General features: G+C 38.1%; 1 protein-coding gene across 4 annotated transcripts in view; it reads right to left on the bottom strand.

Moving 5' to 3' along the window:
* The window catches only part of Apaf1 (apoptotic peptidase activating factor 1), a 96,064-nt gene that overhangs the window by 55,646 nt on the left and 28,195 nt on the right, over positions 1 to 12,223 (bottom strand). For 3 of the 4 annotated variants that reach the window (XM_087192842.1, XM_087192845.1, XM_087192843.1), the window contains exons 6-10: positions 10,936 to 11,048; positions 10,710 to 10,841; positions 8,631 to 8,869; positions 8,118 to 8,285; positions 6,861 to 6,992 (exon numbers count right to left, since the gene is read on the bottom strand). In XM_087192842.1, the coding sequence (XP_087048968.1) occupies positions 6,861 to 6,992; positions 8,118 to 8,285; positions 8,631 to 8,869; positions 10,710 to 10,841; positions 10,936 to 11,048 (784 nt within the window). The remainder of the gene's footprint in view (positions 1 to 6,860; positions 6,993 to 8,117; positions 8,286 to 8,630; positions 8,870 to 10,709; positions 10,842 to 10,935; positions 11,049 to 12,223) is intronic. The other variant, XM_087192846.1, reaches the window with a different exon arrangement.

Genomic DNA, 12,223 nt, shown 5'->3' with positions numbered 1-12,223 from the left:
GGGCCGGGGATTTAGCTTAGTGGTTTCGCCACCTGCTGTGCAAGCACAGGACCGGAGTTCAATCCCTGGTACCAAAGAAAAGATATGTCATGTACAGGTACAAATTCCCTATGATGAATATGATCATTACGCATGGAAAACACAAACTAATAAAAAAATTTTTCTAAGTAAGATCCCATTTACTTGTTTTCGGTTTAAATCAAGCCTGAGGTGGGTGAACTATAGGTGCACACCCGTAGTGTATTCTCTGAGTGCTCTCTTGAATTTGGATACTGGTTATTTTTTATAGTGTACACCAAGTTTTATACAGTATAATGAAAACAGGTACCTATCTGTTGATAAATAAAACGGTTTACATTTGTAAAAAATTGTGCGTGTGTGTATATACACACACACACACACACACACACACAAACACACACATAATGATCCCATTTGGTACATTTTAGGTGTACAATATAATGACATTCATCATTGGAAATTTGCACCTTTACATAATCTCTCTGGGTTCTTATTTTTCCCCCTTCCCCTGCACTCCCTTCAACCCCTCCATCCCTCCCTACTTACAAAGACTTTGTTTCCATTTTTCCATTTTCTCATATTAATTCCATTCCCTTCTTTCCTTTCCCCCACCCCTCCCACTTCCCCTTCCCCTTTGCCCCTTTTCTTCCTATTTCACATTATCTATTACACCTTTTAGTCCTTATTTACACTTTAAGTTTCTCACACTAGAGAAACTATTCGGTATTTACACGTGTGTCCTGTGTATTTCACTTAAGAGTATCGCCTCAACATGCATCCATTTAGCTATAAATGTCTCTAATTTCTCAGTTTTTATGGCTGAGTAGTACTCCATTTTATTTTAAAAAACCACATTTTCTTTTATCCAGTCTCCAGTTGATGGGCAACTGGGCTGTTTCCAAGTTTTACCTGTTACAAATTGTGCTGCTATGAACATGGGTGCACATATATCACTGTGGTATGATTCTTTTAATTCTTTGGGGAAGATTCCCAGCAGGGGGATAGCTGGGTCAAATTGGACTTCCAGTCCTAGTTCTTTGAGGTATCTCCATACTGATTTCCACAGTGGTTGCACCAGTCTACACTCCCAATAGCAGTGGAGCGGGGTTCCTCCTTCCCCACAACCTCACCAGCATTTGTTATTGGTTGATTTCATGATAGCAGCCATTCTTTCAGGGGTGAGGTGGAATCTCAGCATTGTTTTCATTTGCATCTCTTGAATGACCGGTGATGTAGAACATTTTTTCATGTGTTTATTTGCTATTTCTACTTCTTTGAGAAATGTCTGTTCATTTCAGATGGCCATTTTGGGGTTGGGTCTTTAAATTTGGGAAGTCTGATTTTTTTAAGTTCTTTATATATTCTAGATAGTAGACCTTTGTATGAGGCACAGCAGGTGAAAATTTTTTCCCACATTGTGGGTTGTCTCTTCATACTGCTGGTTGTTTCTCTTGCTGTGCAGAAGCTTTTTAATAAGAAGAGATCCCACTTGTTGACGGTACTAGTTCACGGGCAACTGAGGTTTTGTTCATGAAATCTTTTCCTACACCAATATCTTCAAGAGTTCTACCTAACCTCTGTTCCAGCCGGTTAAGCTTTTCGATTTTAATGTTTAGATCTTTAATACATTTTGATTTTAGTTTAGTGCATGGTGAGAGATATAGGTCTAGTTTTAATCTTTGGCAAGTTGAAGCCCAATTTTTGAAGCACCATTTATTAAAGAGGCTATCTTTCCTCCAGTGAGGGTGTTTGGCTCCTTTGTCAAAGATGAGATGGCTGAGTGTGTCTGGTGTTGTTTCTGCATCTTCTAATCTGTTCCACTGGTCCTCAGGTCTGTTTCTTTGCCAGTACCATGCTGTTTTTATCACAGTAGCTTTGTAGTAGAGTTGCAGGTTGGGGATTGTGATACCCCCTGCCATGTCTCTGTTACCTAGAATTGCTTTTGCTATTCTGGGTCTCTTCTTGTTCCAAATGAATTTTTGGATTGTTTTCTCAAGGTCCATGAAGTATGCTGCTGGGATCTCAATTGGGATGGCACTGAATCTATATAGCAGTTTTGGAAGTATGGCCATTTTCACTATGTTGATTCTTCCTACCCAGGTGCAAGGGATGTCATTCCATTTTCTGATATCATCTTCAATCTCTTTTTTTCAGAGTGCTATAGTTTTCAGAGAAGAGGTCTTTGATTTCTTTTGTTAGGCTGATTCCTGGATATTTCAATTTTTTAGATGCTATTGTGAAAGGAATGGATTGCACTGTTTCTCTCTCAGTGAGTCTGTTTTTTGTGTACAGAAATTTTGTGTGTTGAGCTTGTATCCAGTTACTTTACTGAACTTGGTTATTAAGTCTACAAGACTTTTGGTGGAGTTCTTGGGGTCGTCTATATAGAGTATCACGTCATCTGCAAATAATGACAATTTCACTTCTTCATTTCCTATCTTTATTTCTTTTATTTCTTTCTCTTGTCTAATTGCCATGGCTAATGTTTCCAAAACTATGTTGAACAGGAGTGGTGATAGTAGACATCCTTGTCTTGTTCCTGACTTTAGTGTGAGGAGCATGGCCCAGCCCAGCATCAAGAAGGTGACCCTTTCGGTCCACCACACCACTGCCCCCATCACAGAGGATGAAAGCCCCATCCAGCACCAAGGAGGTAGCCCTGCAGGCTCCCATACCATTGCCCCCAGCCTAGAGGAACAGAGGCCCCCAGCACTGGTCAGCTGAGACTTTCGGGCTGCCATACCACCACCCCCCAGCACAGAGGAGCAGAACCCCACCCAGCGCCAAGGAGGTGAGCCCTATGGGCACCAGCCACATGCCTCCCCCCCACCCCTTGGTGAAATGAGAAGACACCTAAACAAGTCTCAAAACCAGACTTCCAGATCAGCTAAAACAACCCCAAAGGGAAACAAGATGAACAATCTGATACTCAACCACCTGGACTCCCTGAAATGGCAACGAAAGAGGATCTGGAAAAAATGAAATCAGAAATAATTTCTCAGATAACAGCAGAGATTGTGTTCATAGTGCAAGATATGATTAATAAATGTAGAGAAGCCACAGATAAAAAAATAGAGGATCTGAGGAACATGATGGAATCCCACCATAGTAAACAAATAGAATCCATAAAACAGATGCAAATAGATTTCCAGGAGATTAAAAACTGACTGAAAGTTTATGCAGCAGAATGAGCCAATGTGAGCACAGAATTTCAGATATAGAAGATAAGATTGCAACTAGTGACCAAGAAAAAAAATTTTTCTTTAAAATAGTAAGGGACCACGAGAAATCAATCCAGCAGCTGCTAGACGATGCAAAGAAGAATAACATAAGACTGATCAGAGTCAATGAAGAAACAGGAGAGAGGCCCAGGGATTTAGCTCAGTGGTTCCACTGCCTGTTCTGTAAGCACAAGGACCCAAGTTCAATCCCCAGTACCAAAAAAAGAAAGAAAGAAAGAAAGAAAGAAAGAAAGAAAAAAAGAGGAGAGAGTGCAGATGACATACAAAACTGTTCACAGAAGTGATGGCAGAAAACTTCCCAATCAGGGAAAAAGAGCTTGACATACAGATAAGTGAGGTATATAAGACTCCAACTAGCCTTGATCAAAAAAAAATCTACACATAGGCATATAATAGTTAAGATTCCAGGAACACAACAGAAGAACACAATTCTACAAGCAGTTAGAGAACAAATCACATACAAAGGAAAGCCTGTCAGAATCACAGCAGACATCTCAATATAAACCCACAAGGCAAGAAGAGCTTGGAGTAACGTATTTCAAGCCCTAAAGGAAAACAACCTCCAACCCAGATTGATGTACCCTGCAAAACTATCTTTCAGAATTGATGGAGAAATAAGATACTTTCATGACAAAGAGCACCTTAGGGACTTCACGAATATGAAACCAGCACGCCAAAAAATTTTAAACAATATCCTAGGAAAAGACAGTGGCAATCACAACCCCAGGAAGCCCTGCAGAATGAATTCATCAGGCAGGACAAGAAACTAAAAGCAAAGGGGAAGAATCCAACAAAAAGAAAAAGTCATGACAATGATAAGTCAATATGTATCAGTTATAACCATCAGTGTTAATGGTCTCAATTCACCAATAAAAGAAATAGACTGGCAGAATTGGTCAAGAAGCAAAATTCAACAATATGCTGCATATAAGAAACACACTTAATTCAAAAAGAAACTCATAGATTGAAAGTTAAAGGGTGAAAAACAATACTCCATGTGACAGGAACCCAAAAAAAAGTAGGAGTAGCTATCCTCTTGGCAGATCAAGTGGATTTCAAACCAACATTGATTAAGAGAGATAAAGGACACTACATCCTTGTAAAGTGAACAATCCAAGAGGAAGAGATGACAATCATAAATATATATGCACCAAACATTAGTGCACCCAACTATGTAAAACAAATATTAACAGACATGAAAAATCAAATAAGCACTAATACAATAGTAGTGGGGGACCTCAATATCCCACTGTCACAAATAGATAGATCAACTAGACAGAAAATAAGCAACAAAATACTAGAACTCAATCAAACTCTTGAACAAATGAACTTAACAAATGTTTACAGTGTTCCACCCCACAAAATCAGAATACACATTCTTTTCAGATGCACATGGGTCATTCTCCAAAACAGACCACATACTCGCTCACAGAACATCTTTTAAGTAAGTGCAAAGAAATTAAAGTTATCCCCTGTATTATCAGACCATAGTGCAATGAAACTGGAGATCAATAGCAAAAGAAACTGCAAGAATTTCATATAACACATGAAAATTGAACAACACACTTCTGAAAAACCAATGGGTCACAGAGGAAATTAAAGAAGAAATAAGTTCCTACAATTAAATGACAATAACAATACAACATATCGGAATCTATGCGACACAATGAAAGCAGTCTTACAAGTGAAATTCATAGCAGTTGAGTACTCATATTAGGAAAACAGAACGAGACCAATTAAACAACCTGATGCTAAACCTCAAGTTTCTAGAAAAAGAAGAGCAAGACAAACTCAAAGCTCATACAAGGGAGGAAATTATAAAGATCAGAGCAGAAATCAATGCAATGGAGATGAAGAGAACAATACAAAATATCAATGAACCCAAGAGTTGGTTCTTCAAAAGAATAAACAAAATCGACAAACCCTTAGCCAACCTTATGAGAAAAAAAGATCCCGGGCCAGGGATTTAGCTCAGTGGTTTCACCGCCTGCTGCATAAGCACAAGGACATGAGTTCGATCCCCGGTACCAAAAAAAAAAAAAAAAAAACCAAGAAAAAAAGATCCCATTTGGTTTTAAAGAACAAGTTTAAGTAGTAAAATGATATAGAAAGTATAAATAAATAAAATCATTAGCAATGGTTGTAATCTTCATTTTCTTCTTCGTAGATGTTTGTCTACATTTTTCCAATTATAATCATCATCTTTAAAATTAGAAAAAGGTCTAAGAAGAAACTGAATCCTGCCAGACTTATCATATACAGCAAAAGCTTCAAAAATTTGCATTGATCCAGTGATTCCACTTCTAAGAATCTTCCAAGAAAACAATATAGGTATAAAGAAGAACGCTCATTATAATGTCATAATGGCCCAAAACTGAAAACAACTTAAATGGTCAATAACAAGAGTTTGATTCACAGACATTTACTGAAATCCTATCATTTGGAAGTAGGTTATTAAATATAAATACATTTTGCTAGGTGAAAAAAACACAGGCTACAACAACACATCAGTTTTCTAACCAAGACAGAACATTTTTAAGCATAGAAAAATTACTGAAAATATGTATGGTTTTTCCAAAACGTTAACATTCTGAGTAGTTAGTAGTTATCTTTTGTCCATGAATATGAATTACATATTTATATAACTATTCAATATTTCCAATCAGATGTCTTAATAAGACCTAATACACTCAAGGTGAGTTCCTAACCTTCCCCTTTCCAGCAAGGTGGGGAGGGGGACTTGTTCGCCCAGATTTTCCTATTTTACTTCATGGCAACTCCATTCTTTCCACCCCACAAGTTTGGAGTCAACTTTGATTCTTCCTCATCGTAATGTGTATCAAATCTATCAGGAACTTGTGATGATTCTACCCCATATTATCACTTTCTTTTTCTTCCATGCTCTGACATATCATAAATTTAGTACGTGCCTTCACCAAGAATATAAGCTTGATGAGAGCAGACTTTGTGCCTATGCTATAGTCTCATAATGAAGAACAATGCTAGTCAGTAACAACCACTCAGTAAAAATTCAATGAATATGTTTCCACCCTCTGTTTCCTTTTAAAATAAATCCATAGTTCTCATAAGGAAGGCTACTAGTAAAAAGAAAATCGATTTTTACATGGTTCAGTTAGTACAATAACTAAGAGACCTTTTAAATCATTACAGGTTAAAAAAATATAAGCTATAATGCTGTTTTTACTAATATAAGAAATGTATAATCATAGGACAAAACACGTTTATGAACACGACACCAAAGCAAAATATAAAAAATAGTGGTACAGGGCCAGGGATTTAGCTCAGTGGTGCTACCACCTGCTCCGCAAGCGCAAGGACCTGTTTGATCCCCGGTACCAAAAAACAAACAAACAAACAAAAATGGTACAATTTAACTACATAAAAGCTACACCTTCAATACATCAGAAAGCAACAAAATTCAGTAGATAAATGAAGAAAAAATATTTGCAACATATATGAAAAAAGGAAGGCTAGACTGCCTGCCTGGCAAGTGCAAGGTCCTGAGTTCAATCTTTGGTACCTCCCCCCACTCCAAAAAAGGAAAGATAAAAGAATACTTTAAATGCACCAACTTACTTTGTGCATATTAGCACTGGCCATGTGATAGGCCAGAAAGTTGTACCAATACATGCAGTCCTCTTGATCTGGGGACAGGGTGTGAGGCTGGTGATATCTCTGAAACTGAGTGATCATCTTCTTATGTAGATCCTAAAAACCAAAGTACACATTGAAGAGGACAGAAACAATTCTATAACATTATCATCACAGTAACTCCAGCTTCCAAAGCTATTAAAAATGCAATCTCTCCACAACATACTTAATGATCACAACAGGAAAAGAAATGGTACCTTTATAGTAGAGAAACCAGGTAGATTCCACTTTAATGAAATAACCAACCCTTACCCCATGCCATGCCTGGCGTGAAAGAGAACCTCTGAGCAAACATCCAGCCCTCAACAAACAATAGGGAACTACTGAAAGAGCCATACTGCTCTCAGTAAATAGAATGGAGTATACAATATCCCCTTGCTGAGAAGTCCAGTGATTATCTGCACACCAGTGCTGACCATCCTTGGACCCTCAGTCATAAACATTCCTTATGACCATAGCCCCTTCCCAAGCCCTTTATAAACTTAATTTCTCTCCCAGCTGGCTGCTAAAATCTCTATCTCAATGTCAGCACATCCACACACGGATGAAATAAATTCAGCTCTTTCTACCTAGCTGCTAAAATCTGCCCCCAATTTCAGTCTCTGTTCAAACCTGGATAAAGTCACAAAAAGTCTGTCTCCAAGTGGCCTCTCACACACTGTTTAAACACATTACTCATAAGACACATTAATACCAAGTACTCCCTGATCTAACACACTGATGACATGAGATCATTTCTGTAGTAATTCTTGTCAAATACGCAGAACCTCAATCTAGTCAGGAAAAAACATCAGTCGAAATGAAATTAGAAGGCACTGTAAAAAATAACTGGCTGATACTGTTCAAAAGTAACTACACCATGAAAGACAAAAAATAAGGCATTTTCACAGATTTGAGAAAACCAAGGCAAATGACAACTGGGGAAAGGATTTGATGATATGCAACATGGACCCTAAACTGAATCTGGACCATTTAAGGATATCAGTGGGCAAGATGGAAAAATTTAGTTGTCAGTAGTATTAGTGGTAAACATTGGGTTGCTTAAGTATATTCTGTTATATAAGATGCTAACATTAGGGGGAGCTGGGTGAAATATGTATACATAAAAACTATACTGTTTTGTCACTTTTCCGTAAGCCTAAAACTATAAAACATTTTTTAAAAATTTACAGATGCAAGTACCTGAAGCTGGCTGCGATTCTTCTCTGTAAGAAAATCTACTTGAAGATCATGTAAATAATAACAAAATGACTTTCCATTCCGATCACAGAATAACAGAGACTTATTAACAAACTCTTGCAGTATGTCTTCAACTTCTTCAGTTTCCAGGTCCCAGAGAATACATAACACCTAGGAATCATTTTAACCATTTAATGCACCACAGAATTACAGTGAAAAGGACAGTTGTCAGAGTATTAACACACACACACACAGCCCCCAAGAAGAATGTCTCCATTTCACAAGAAGCCCCCACTATTTTTCTCTAGAAAAGAGACAGAAAAATTGGATGCTTTTCCAATTTCTCTAGAACAGGAGCTCCTGAGCTGATGAGACCACTTGCCTGGTTTACACTCCACCCACCCCCTCAGGCCCACACTTTATCCTTCCATTATCTTCCTCAACAATGTCTTAGCACTAGGTCAAAGGACACATGCCATAAATACCAACGCTGAGGCTTACTGGTCCATCACTTACCTTTGTAGGCACCTTAACATCTTTCTGAAGGATGGAAAGATCTGTATAATAATCTTTGATGTCTTCTCTGAGCATCTCAACACTTATAGACATGGCTTCATCCAGAGCCTCATAATCATAGGATGAAGACTTCCTAATTCTCTTAAACTGCTTATTCTGAAGTTGCCTGAGGTAGTACTCCCAACGGTTGGGGAAATCACGTAAAAGTGCACCAATTAAAGACACTACAAGAGGAGAACCTAAAAACAAAACAAAAAAAAATAACTGTGTAAATACTACCAGATCTTTAAAATCTCCACTGGGTTAAGAAAACAAATAATTTAGTCCTTTTTTTTTGACAAGGTCTCGCTATGTAGTTCAGGCTGGTCTTGAACTCACTATGTAGTCCAGGCTGGCTGGACAACAAACATGCAGTGATCTTCCTTCCTCAGCCTCCTGAGTGCTAGGATTACAGGCGTGCACCACCACACCCGACCAATTTTTTTTTGGTACCAGGGATCAAACTCAGGACCTTGCGCTTGCGAGGGAGGTGGCAGAACCACTGAGCTAAATCCCCGGTCCCTCAGCCAATTTAGTTTTAAAAAACAATTTCCACTGCATATTACCCAAAATCTTAAATAATTTCTAACTGCTGGGTCTACTTCTAATTATTTATGCTAATGAAATTATTAAAAATGAAGATTTCGGGCCAGGGATATAGCTCAGTGGCACCACGCCTGCATGGCAAGTGCAAGGTCCTGAGTTTGATCCCCAGTTACCCCCCTAAAAAAAAGAAAGAAAAAGAAAACTGGTTAAGTAAATTAAGGTATTTCACAATATCATGCCACTGGTAAATTTTTTTTCAAAAGGTATTTAACAATATGGAAAAATACTCAAGATATACAAAAAAGGATAAGAATCAAAACTATGTAAACTATTATAATCTCAATTTTGATTTGACTATATAAAATTTTTAATTTTGGTATATGAAAAAATACTGCAAGTGAAGGCCAGCATGGTGGTACACACCAGTAATCTTGGCTACTCAAAAGGCTGAGGCAGGAAAATCTTAAGTTTTGAGGCTAGCCTTTGCAACTTAGCAAAATCTTGTTTCAAAATAAAACCAATACAAAGAGTTGGGGATATAGTCAATGTTCCCTGGGTTCAAGCCCCACTACCAGTTAAAATAAAAGCTACATATGAAACTAAAAGGCATATAAAAACTGAGTAAATATTTGCAAAAATACAACAAAAGGCTAATAGCTTCAATAGTTAATTTTAAAATAGATTTAAAATTTAACTTTTAGAAAAGAAAAAATTTTAAAATACTTATATTGCAAAAAAGTGAGTCAAGAATGATTTCTTACGGCCAGGGATTTAGCTCAGTGGTTCCGCCACCTGCCTTGCAAGCAGAAGGACCCAAGTTTGATCCCCGGTACCAAAAAAAAAAAAAAAAAAAAAAAGAATGATTTCTTAAATGCAAGTGGACAACTGTGGTATCATGACACCCATACTTTGGTTTCCACCCAAGTTTCCTGGCTCCTACCTCCCTCCTCAGTGCAGGCCACAGAAATGAGCATCCCTTCCCGAAGGTGAGTCACAGAAACACTAACTGGCATCACCACCACCCCCTTTATCTTCATGCTGGCCGGAAAGAAATTCTCTGACTTACTTTGTCTGACAGGAAGTCATACGAACCCCGTTTCAGAAAGTGTCCCGCCCCATACCCAATGAAGAAAGAAATGCTGTAGAGAGGCCCAGAGCATCTCAGCACACAGGAGGCCTCGCTGGGTTTGCCCAACCAGTTTAGCAGCCTCAGACCACACTCTATGCAATCACCTTGGACACAGTCGTCCATGCTTCACTCAGCCTAAACAATGTCACCTCCCTAGAAACCCAAAAGCTCAGTCAGAGAGACTCGGGGTGGATGGGCACGTAGAGCACTTTGTTTGGGGCGCAGGGGGCTTCTAGGGATTGAACCCAGGGCCTTCATGCTGAGCTACATCCCCAGCCCTTCCTTTTTAATTTTTTTATTTTGAAACAGGGTCTCCCTAAGTTACCCAGGCTGGCCTCCTTCACACATAAAATAAACATCTATACCTTTGCATTCTTTTATAATACTATGAGCTTGTTCTGGCAAATCTGCTTTCTTCATATTAACAAAAAGGGATAAAATTTCAAGTCCTTTTTCTTTTCCGAGGCCACTTTCCACAGGGACTACATATTTAGGACCTGCAACAAAATCACAAGCCATAGGAAGTAACTTGGTATGCCACATATTCAAATCCCCTTGAATTGAATAATATCTTTAATTAGTTACACTTACCCATTACTGAATCCGTAACACTTTTATCTCTGGTTGTAAGAAGAATGTGACACTGGTTGTCAAAAGCTTTTAACACCCAAGGATCCCAAATATCATCCAAAATCAACAGGGACCTTAAAAAAAAAGCATAATGAATCACTACTAATATTTTCAGCTTCCTTTAAAAATAATCCTACCAGTGCTTTTAAAATCTACCAAATAAAAGAATAAATGTCTATTTTATGATTCTTCCTCCATACATACTTCCTTTCCAAATGTTGACTCAGTAAGGGGGAAAAAAATTGGCCTTTCTCTCTTCACACCCCAAATCAGAACATATTAAAATTAACTGTCCTGAGGGGCTGGGGATTTAGCTCAGTGGTTTCGCCACCTGCTGCGCAAGCGCAAGGACCCAAGTTCAATCCCCGGTACCAAAAAACAAAACAAAACAAAAAATTAACTGTCCTGGGCCAGGGATTTAGCTCAGTGGTTCCACCACTTGCCTCACAAACGCAAGGACCCAAGTTTAACCCCCAGTACCCAAAAAAAGAAAAAAGAAAATTAACTGTCCTACAAAAAAGAAGAGAATATACAAGTGTTAGAAATTCATTCATCCAGACATCACTTACTGAGTGCCTGAAAAGAACTATCCACATAACAGAATGACCCAATTCAGTCTTTTTTTTTTTTGATACCGGGGATCAAACTCGTAACTTTGCAGTTTCAAGGCAGGCACCGGACGCACTGAGCTAAATCCCCAACCCAACCCAATTCAGTCTTTAAGCACCAAAACCAAACTAGAACTGATCTCATTAGCATTAGAATAAATTATATGTTTTTCTGTTTCATTTTGTATTGTTTTGAGACAGTCTCACTATGTAGTTCAGGCTGGCCTTGAACTCATAATGATCCTCCTGCCTCAACCTCCTGAGCACTGGGATTATAACAGACTCAGACTACGCCAGGCTCACAATAAATTATACTAACAACGATGCTATGTGGCCATGTTTTACCTGTAACACTAGCAATTTCAAATGTTCCAACCTAAAAGTATATATTAGCAAAGATATTACTTTTCATTTGGAATACTAGTTTTTTCTATCCATGAAATCAATTTGTTTATTCACAATACCAAAGAAATTTTATGTCAATTCCTGATTAACCTGTCCAAAAACTTGTAAAAACTCACCAGAATAAATGAGAAAAAAAATACAATTAAAACCTAAAGCATAATCACACACCAGCATTTTTATCTGAATACCACACCACTTCTGTACTAGAAAAAAAAATAGGTACATACGCAGCTTGG

This window comes from Heterocephalus glaber, unplaced genomic scaffold, assembly GCF_053883595.1.
Source record: "Heterocephalus glaber isolate CG9 unplaced genomic scaffold, H.glaber_assembly_v1.0 deba00001572, whole genome shotgun sequence".
NCBI classification, from domain to species: Eukaryota; Metazoa; Chordata; class Mammalia; order Rodentia; family Bathyergidae; genus Heterocephalus; species Heterocephalus glaber.
The sequence above is the reverse complement of the archived record's forward strand: the minus strand, read 5'-3'. Positions and strand labels throughout refer to the sequence as shown.